The 9,577-nt window shown below is 53.7% G+C and overlaps 1 protein-coding gene across 3 annotated transcripts in view; it reads left to right on the plus strand.

Moving 5' to 3' along the window:
* LOC110510444 (lipoma-preferred partner homolog) overlaps positions 1-9,577 on the plus strand; it is a 436,781-nt gene that overhangs the window by 169,093 nt on the left and 258,111 nt on the right. For all 3 annotated transcript variants that reach the window (XM_090236480.1, XM_090236479.1, XM_090236478.1), the window contains one exon: positions 4,722-4,816. In XM_090236480.1, the coding sequence (XP_090092606.1) occupies positions 4,722-4,816 (95 nt within the window). The remainder of the gene's footprint in view (positions 1-4,721; positions 4,817-9,577) is intronic.

Below are 9,577 nucleotides of genomic sequence, written 5' to 3' on the forward strand. Positions count from 1 at the left end.
CAGAGTCAGGTCAAACCCCCAGCACCCACTACGGAGTCAGGTCAAACCCCCAGCACCCACTACGGAGTCAGGTCAAACCCCCAGCACCCACTACGGAGTCAGGTCAAACCCCCAGCACCCACTACGGAGTCAGGTCAAACCCCCAGCACCCACTACGGAGTCAGGTCAAACCCCCAGCACCCACTACGGAGTCAGGTCAAACCCCCAGCACCCACTACGGAGTCAGGTCAAACCCCCAGCACCCACTACGGAGTCAGGTCAAACCCCCAGCACCCACTACGGAGTCAGGTCAAACCCCCAGCACCCACTACAGAGTCAGGTCAAACCCCCAGCACCCACTACGGAGTCAGGTCAAACCCCCAGCACCCACTACAGAGTCAGGTCAAACCCCCAGCACCCACTACAGAGTCAGGTCAAACCCCCAGCACCCACTACAGAGTCAGGTCAAACCCCCAGCACCCACTACGGAGTCAGGTCAAACCCCCAGCACCCACTACAGTCAGGTCAAATCCCCAGCACCCACTACAGAGTCAGGTCAAACCCCCAGCACCCACTACAGAGTTAGGTCAAACCCCCAGCACCCACTACGGAGTCAGGTCAAACCCCCAGCACCCACTACGGAGTCAGGTCAAACCCCCAGCACCCACTACAGAGTCAGGTCAAACCCCCAGCACCCACTACAGAGTCAGGTCAAACCCCCAGCACCCACTACAGAGTCAGGTCAAACCCCCAGCACCCACTACAGAGTCAGGTCAAACCCCCAGCACCCACTACGGAGTCAGGTCAAACCCCCAGCACCCACTACAGAGTCAGGTCAAACCCCCAGCACCCACTACAGAGTCAGGTCAAACCCCCAGCACCCACTACAGAGTCAGGTCAAACCCCCAGCACCCACTACAGAGTCAGGTCGAACCCCCATCACCCACTACAGAGTCAGGTCAAACCCCCAGCACCCACTACAGAGTCAGGTCAAACCCCCAGCACCCACTACAGAGTCAGGTCAAACCCCTAACGCCCACTACAGGGTCAGGTCAAACCCCCAGCACCCACTACAGAGTCAGGCAGTTTAAAATATCCAATGAATTGACCTCCACAAATACCTACTACTAATGGCTTTAAACTGATGGACTGAGTTAATAACGTCTCCACATAGATCCAGGTCAGCTGGCTCGGCTGGACCACGGGCTCGGCTGGACCAGGGGCTCGGCTGGACCAGGGGCTCGGCTGGACCACGGGCTCGGCTGGACCACGGGCTCGGCTGGACCACGGGCTCGGCTGGACCACGGGCTCGGCTGAACCACGGGCTCAGGTTGGAGGGTTCTTAAGCAGACGGAGGGATGTTGGTCGTTGACCCCTGACCTCCATCCTCCTCATCTCTCGCGTCTCCCTTCCCAGCATGCATCTCTCTGAAAACATGATCATCTTTCATGTTTCCTGAAATAATACATCCCAAAACAACTTTTGATGTTTGAGAGAGATGGACATGGAACTTGATGTTTTCGTTTTGTGTCAGCCCCAACTTACAAGTTACTTTTATTATGGCAAAGGGGATAGTGAGGGGGGAGGAGGGAGGAATGGAAGGATGGACAAAGATATGGTAGTATCAGGGAGGGAGGGAGGGAGGGAGGGAGGGAGGGAAGGGGTGGAAGGATGGAAAAATATATGGTAGTATCAGGGAGGGGGAGAAGGATGGACAAAGATATGGTAGTATCAGGGAGGGAGGGAAGGAGGGGGAGGGAGGGGGAGAAGGATGGACAAAGATATGGTAGTATTAGGGAGGGAGGGAGGGAGGGAGGGGGTGGAAGGATGGAAAAAGATATGGTAGTATCAGGGAGGGAGGGAAGGGGGAGGGAGGGGGAGAAGGATGGACAAAGATATGGTAGTATCAGGGAGGGAGGGAGGGAGGGAGGGAGGGGGGGGTGGAAGGATGGACAAAGATATGGTAGTGTCAGGTAGGGAGGGGGGGTGAAAGGATACACAGAGGGATGGTAGTGTTGAGAGGGAATGGAAGGGTGGACAGGGAGATGGTAGTGTCAGGGAGGGAGGGAGGGTAGATCTGTGTCTTGGAGGAGGAGAGATGCGAGGAGAGGAGAAGGGAGGAGAGGTGAGAGGAGAGGGGAGGAGAGATGAGAGGGGAGGAGAGATGAGAAGGGAGGAGAGGTGAGAGGAGAGGGAGGGGAGGTGAGGAGGAGATAGGAGGAGATGTGAGGAGGAGATAGGAGGAGATGTGAGGAGGAGATGTGAGGAGATGTGAGGAGGAGATAGGAGGAGGAGATAGGAGGAGGAGATAGAAGGAGGAGATAGGAAGAGGAGATAGGAAGAGGAGATAGGAAGAGGAGATAGGAAGAGGAGATAGGAAGAGGAGATATGAGGAGGAGATAGGAGGAGGAGATAGGAGTAGGAGATAGGAGTAGGAGATAGGAGGAGATGATAGGAGGAGATGATAGGAGGAGATGATAGGAGGAGGAGATAGGAGGAGATGATAGGAGGAGATGATAGGAGGAGGAGATGGGAGGAGGAGATAGGAGGAGGAGATAGGAGGAGATGATATGAGGAGATGAGAGGAGGAGATAGGAGGAGGAGATAGGAGTAGATAGTAGGAGATAGGAGGAGGAGATGTTAGGAGGAGATAGTAGGAGATAGGAGGAGATAGGAGGAGATGATAGGAGGAGATGATAGGAGGAGATGATAGGAGGAGATAGGAGGAGGAGATAGGAGGAGATGATAGTAGGAGGAGATAGGAGGAGGAGATAGGAGGAGATGATAGGAGGAGGAGATAGGAGGAGGAGATAGGAGGAGGAGATATGAGGAGGAGATAGGAGGAGGAGATAGGGGGAGATGATAGGAGGAGATAGGAGGAGATGATAGGAGGAGATGATAGGAGGAGATAGGAGGAGGAGATAGGAGGAGATGATAGTAGGAGGAGATAGGAGGAGGAGATAGGAGGAGATGATAGGAGGAGGAGATAGGAGGAGGAGATAGGAGGAGGAGATAGGGGGAGATGATAGGAGGAGATAGGAGGAGATTTGAGGAGATGATAGGAGGAGATGATAGGAGGAGATGATAGGAGGAGAGTGGTGGAGCGTTTTTTTATTCTTTGCTTGTTTCTCTCACGAGTTTTAACTAGTTGGAGGTCAGGAGGGCATTACATAAACCATCCACATGGAGCCCTCCCTCCCTCCCTCCCTCCCTCCCTCCCTCCCTCCCTCCCTCCTGCCTTCACACACCCACAGGGAATTCTTAATGTCCTGCTCAGCATTTCAGAAACCACGTCGGATTGCGCAAAGACACAGACATGTACCCCATTTTGCAGGTTACTGTGCAGTGGGGTAGTTTTATTTTATTTTAGTCCAACTGACATAATCGACAACAAACATCCTCTAATTAATTTGGCCAGGAGACTCGGGATAAACTACATTGATGACATCAATTAGATTCTAATGAAAACAGATAAAAGCAGAAGCCAGGAGGGGGGAGGGGAGGGGAGGGGAGGGGAGGGGGGGGGGGGGGGGCAAATGGAATTTCTGAACAGGACTCATCAAAGTCTTAACATTGCTACAAATTCCCATTACGTCCGAGTAGAAGCCTTTTAATTTGCAAAGCTCATGTCTGGTTGGGTACTTAGAAGTACACGGTCAAATGATTCAATCTCGAGTCCTTAGCCCTAACATCCCCAATGGTTCCCTGTGTAGTGCACTTGGACTCTGGTCAAAACTAGTGCCTCGAATAGGGGAATAGTGTACCGTTTGGGATGCACTCCCAAGTCCTACGCCGAGAAGAGGGAACAAATAGAAATCTAATTTGGCGTGTTACTTCTCATCCTTGCTGGAACATGTGGTTGGGTGAATCGTTGGATTAGTGAAGACTTCAGAAGTGTTCCAGTTGGCTTGTTTCTCCTCTCCTGGCAGGACTGAGCCGTTAGTAACACAGTGTTTACATCTTCAATCTCAAGGAGAACACATGCTAGCTAACTCCAGATTAGAGACCCTTAGTTAGACTGAAGTGTTGCAATTTTGTATGTCAGTCTGATGGTGTGGGTGATTAGTGTCTAGCGCTGTCTCGTTGTCTCTCTCTCTCTCTCTCGTTCTCTCTTTTGCTCGTTCTCTCTCTCATTCTCTCTTTCGCTCATTCTCTCTCTCTCTCTCTCTCTCGTTCTCTCTTTTGCTCGTTCTCCTCGTTCTCCTTCTCGTTCTCTCAATCGTTGTCTCTTGTTCTCTCTCACTCTCTCTCTCTCGTTCTCTCTCTCTTGTTCTCTCTCTCTTCTGTCATTCTTTCTCTCCTCGTTCTCTCTCTCTCGCTCTCACTCTCTCTTGCTCTCTCTCTCTCTCTTGTTCTCTCTCTCTCTCTCTCTCTCTCTCTCTCTCTCTCTTTCTGTCATTCTTTCTCTCTCTTTCTCTCTCTCTCTCTCGTTCTCTCTCTCGTTCTCTCTCTCTCTCTTTCTCTCTCTCTCTCTCTCTCTCCTTCTCGTTCTCGTTCTCTCTCTCTCTCTCTCTCTCTCTCTCTTTCTCTTTCTCTCCTTCTCGTTCTCTCTCTCTCTCTCCCTGCCTGCCAGTCATATTTACATGAGTGTTTTTTGTCATGACTTCTCCCGTTGGGATCTGGTCATAAGTTGTGCCCTATAAAGGGATAGGCTGCCATTTCAGACACAAGCCGTATCTTTTTTAAATATGAGTGAGCAGCTCAGAGGTTTAACTAACTCCTATGGTATCTGTGTGTTTTAGGGAACTACCCCCCTCCTCCTCCACCTGCTGACTACGGAGGCCTCCCATCCCTCATGTCCTCCCCCCCCCCTCCATCCATGGACAGAGAATACCAGGTAGGAGATTTACTCATACAGTAAGGTACTTGTCATATAACCTTTCACTGTTTGGGATGGAGCACAGGTACACCAGCACTGCATTGAGTTCTGTACAGACATAGAATAGAATGAGTCTCAAGTGATAGCCTATCTCCTATATAGTGCCCTTCTTTTGACTAGAGCCCTACGGGCCCTGTGAACTACCTCCCTACGGGCCCTGTGAACTACCTCCCTACGGGCCCTGTGAAATACCTCCCTACGGGCCCTGTGACCTACCTCCCTACGGGCCCTGTGAACTACCTCCCTACGGGCCCTGTGAACTACCTCCCTACGGGCCCTGTGACCTACCTCCCTACGGGCCCTGTGAACTACCTCCCTACGGGCCCTGTGAACTACCTCCCTACGGGCCCTGTGAACTACCTCCCTACGGGCCCTGTGAACTACCTCCCTACGGGCCCTGTGAACTACCTCCCTACGGGCCCTGTGACCTACCTCCCTACGGGCCCTGTGAACTACCTCCCTACGGGCCCTGTGAAATACCTCCCTACGGGCCCTGTGAACTACCTCCCTACGGGCCCTGTGAACTACCTCCCTACGGGCCCTGTGAACTACCTCCCTACGGGCCCTGTGAACTACCTCCCTACGGGCCCTGTGAACTACCTCCCTACGGGCCCTGTGAACTACCTCCCTACGGGCCCTGTGAACTACCTCCCTACGGGCCCTGTGAAATACCTCCCTACGGGCCCTGTGAACTACCTCCCTACGGGCCCTGTGAACTACCTCCCTACGGGCCCTGTGAACTACCTCCCTACGGGCCCTGTGAACTACCTCCCTACGGGCCCTGTGAACTACCTCCCTACGGGCCCTGTGAACTACCTCCCTACGGGCCCTGTGAACTACCTCCCTACGGGCCCTGTGAACTACCTCCCTACGGGCCCTGTGAACTACCTCCCTACGGGCCCTGTGAACTACCTCCCTACGGGCCCTGTGAACTACCTCCCTACGGGCCCTGTGAACTACCTCCCTACGGGCCCTGTGAACTACCTCCCTACGGGCCCTGTGAACTACCTCCCTACGGGCCCTGTGAACTACCTCCCTACGGGCCCTGTGAACTACCTCCCTACGGGCCCTGTGACCTACCTCCCTACGGGAACACATCTCTACCCCTCCCACACCAACAGTATTTTATATCCACACCAGACAGACAGCAGAGGCACGTCAGTAGTCCCTAGACTCTGATCCACACCAGACAGAGGCACGTCAGTAGTCCCTAGACTCTGATCCACACCAGGCAGAGACACGTCAGTAGTCCCTAGACTCTGATCCACACCAGACAGACAGCAGAGGCACGTCAGTAGTCCCTAGACTCTGATCCACACCAGACAGAGGCACGTCAGTAGTCCCTAGACTCTGATCCACACCAGACAGACAGCAGAGACACGTCAGTAGTCCTTAGACTCTGATCCACACCAGACAGACAGCAGAGGCACGTTAGCAGTCCCTAGACTCTGATCCACACCAGACAGAGACACGTCAGTAGTCCCTAGACTCTGATCCACACCAGACAGAGGCACGTCAGTAGTCCCTAGACTCTGATCCACACCAGGCAGAGACACGTCAGTAGTCCCTAGACTCTGATCCACACCAGGCAGAGACACGTCAGTAGTCCCTAGACTCTGATCCACACCAGACAGAGCCACGTCAGTAGTCCCTAGACTCTGATCCACACCAGGCAGAGGCACGTCAGTAGTCCCTAGACTCTGATCCACACCAGACAGAGCCACGTCAGTAGTCCCTAGACTCTGATCCACACCAGACAGAGACACGTCAGTAGTCCTTAGACTCTGATCCACACCAGACAGACAGCAGAGGCACGTCAGTAGTCCCTAGACTCTGATCCACACCAGACAGACAGCAGAGGCACGTCAGTAGTCCCTAGACTCTGATCCACACCAGACAGACAGCAGAGGCACGTCAGTAGTCCCTAGACTCTGATCCACACCAGACAGACAGCAGAGGCACGTTAGCAGTCCCTAGACTCTGATCCACACCAGACAGACAGCAGAGGCACGTCAGTAGTCCCTAGACTCTGATCCACACCAGACAGACAGCAGAGGCACGTCAGTAGTCCCTAGACTCTGATCCACACCAGACAGACAGCAGAGGCACGTCAGTAGTCCCTAGACTCTGATCCACACCAGACAGACAGCAGAGGCACGTCAGTAGTCCTTAGACTCTGATCCACACCAGACAGACAGCAGAGGCACGTTAGCAGTCCCTAGACTCTGATCCACACCAGACAGACAGCAGAGACAAGTCAGTAGTCCCTAGACTCTGATCCACACCAGACAGACAGCAGAGGCACGTCAGTAGTCCCTAGACTCTGATCCACACCAGACAGACAGCAGAGGCACGTCAGTAGTCCCTAGACTCTGATCCACACCAGACAGACAGCAGAGCCACGTCAGTAGTCCTTAGATTCTGATCCACACCAGGCAGAGCCACGTCAGTAGTCCCTAGACTCTGATCCACACCAGACAGAGACACGTCAGTAGTCCCTAGACTCTGATCCACACCAGGCAGAGGCACGTCAGTAGTCCCTAGACTCTGATCCACACCAGACAGAGGCACGTCAGTAGTCCCTAGACTCTGATCCACACCAGACAGAGACACGTCAGTAGTCCTTAGACTCTGATCCACACCAGACAGACAGCAGAGGCACGTCAGTAGTCCCTAGACTCTGATCCACACCAGACAGACAGCAGAGGCACGTTAGCAGTCCCTAGACTCTGATCCACACCAGACAGACAGCAGAGGCACGTCAGTAGTCCCTAGACTCTGATCCACACCAGACAGACAGCAGAGGCACGTCAGTAGTCCCTAGACTCTGATCCACACCAGACAGACAGCAGAGGCACGTCAGTAGTCCCTAGACTCTGATCCACACCAGACAGACAGCAGAGGCACGTCAGTAGTCCTTAGACTCTGATCCACACCAGACAGACAGCAGAGGCACGTCAGTAGTCCCTAGACTCTGATCCACACCAGACAGACAGCAGAGGCACGTCAGTAGTCCCTAGACTCTGATCCACACCAGACAGACAGCAGAGGCACGTTAGCAGTCCCTAGACTCTGATCCACACCAGACAGACAGCAGAGGCACGTCAGTAGTCCTTAGACTCTGATCCACACCAGACAGAGCCACGTCAGTAGTCCCTAGACTCTGATCCACACCAGACAGAGACACGTCAGTAGTCCCTAGACTCTGATCCACACCAGACAGAGACACGTCAGTAGTCCTTAGACTCTGATCCACACCAGACAGACAGCAGAGGCACGTCAGTAGTCCCTAGACTCTGATCCACACCAGACAGACAGCAGAGGCACGTCAGTAGTCCTTAGACTCTGATCCACACCAGACAGAGGCACGTTAGCAGTCCCTAGACTCTGATCCACACCAGACAGACAGCAGAGGCACGTCAGTAGTCCTTAGACTCTGATCCACACCAGGCAGAGACACGTCAGTAGTCCTTAGACTCTGATCCACACCAGGCAGAGCCACGTCAGTAGTCCCTAGACTCTGATCCACACCAGGCAGAGGCACGTCAGTAGTCCCTAGACTCTGATCCACACCAGGCAGAGGCACGTCAGTAGTCCCTAGACTCTGATCCACACCAGGCAGAGCCACGTCAGTAGTCCCTAGACTCTGATCCACACCAGGCAGAGACACGTCAGTAGTCCCTAGACTCTGATCCACACCAGACAGAGCCACGTCAGTAGTCCCTAGACTCTGATCCACACCAGGCAGAGACACGTCAGTAGTCCTTAGACTCTGATCCACACCAGGCAGAGGCACGTCAGTAGTCCCTAGACTCTGATCCACACCAGACAGAGCCACGTCAGTAGTCCCTAGACTCTGATCCACACCAGACAGACAGCAGAGGCACGTCAGTAGTCCCTAGACTCTGATCCACACCAGGCAGAGACACGTCAGTAGTCCCTAGACTCTGATCCACACCAGACAGACAGCAGAGGCACGTCAGTAGTCCTTAGACTCTGATCCACACCAGACAGACAGCAGAGGCACGTCAGTAGTCCCTAGACTCTGATCCACACCAGACAGACAGCAGAGGCACGTCAGTAGTCCCTAGACTCTGATCCACACCAGACAGACAGCAGAGGCACGTCAGTAGTCCCTAGACTCTGATCCACACCAGGCAGAGGCACGTCAGTAGTCCCTAGACTCTGATCCACACCAGACAGAGACACGTCAGTAGTCCCTAGACTCTGATCCACACCAGGCAGAGACACGTCAGTAGTCCCTAGACTCTGATCTACACCAGGCAGAGGCACGTCAGTAGTCCCTAGACTCTGATCCACACCAGGCAGAGACACGTCAGTAGTCCTTAGACTCTGATCCACACCAGGCAGAGACACGTCAGTAGTCCCTAGACTCTGATCCACACCAGGCAGAGACACGTCAGTAGTCCCTAGACTCTGATCCACACCAGACAGACAGCAGAGGCACGTCAGTAGTCCTTAGACTCTGATCCACACCAGGCAGAGGCACGTCAGTAGTCCCTAGACTCTGATCCACACCAGACAGAGACACGTCAGTAGTCCCTAGACTCTGATCCACACCAGACAGAGGCACGTCAGTAGTCCCTAGACTCTGATCCACACCAGACAGAGACAAGTCAGTAGTCCCTAGACTCTGATCCACACCAGACAGACAGCAGAGGCACGTCAGTAGTCCTTAGACTCTGATCCACACCAGAC

This window comes from Oncorhynchus mykiss, chromosome 5 (assembly GCF_057628025.1).
Source record: "Oncorhynchus mykiss isolate SJ-2025 chromosome 5, ASM5762802v1, whole genome shotgun sequence".
NCBI lineage: Eukaryota > Metazoa > Chordata > Actinopteri > Salmoniformes > Salmonidae > Oncorhynchus > Oncorhynchus mykiss.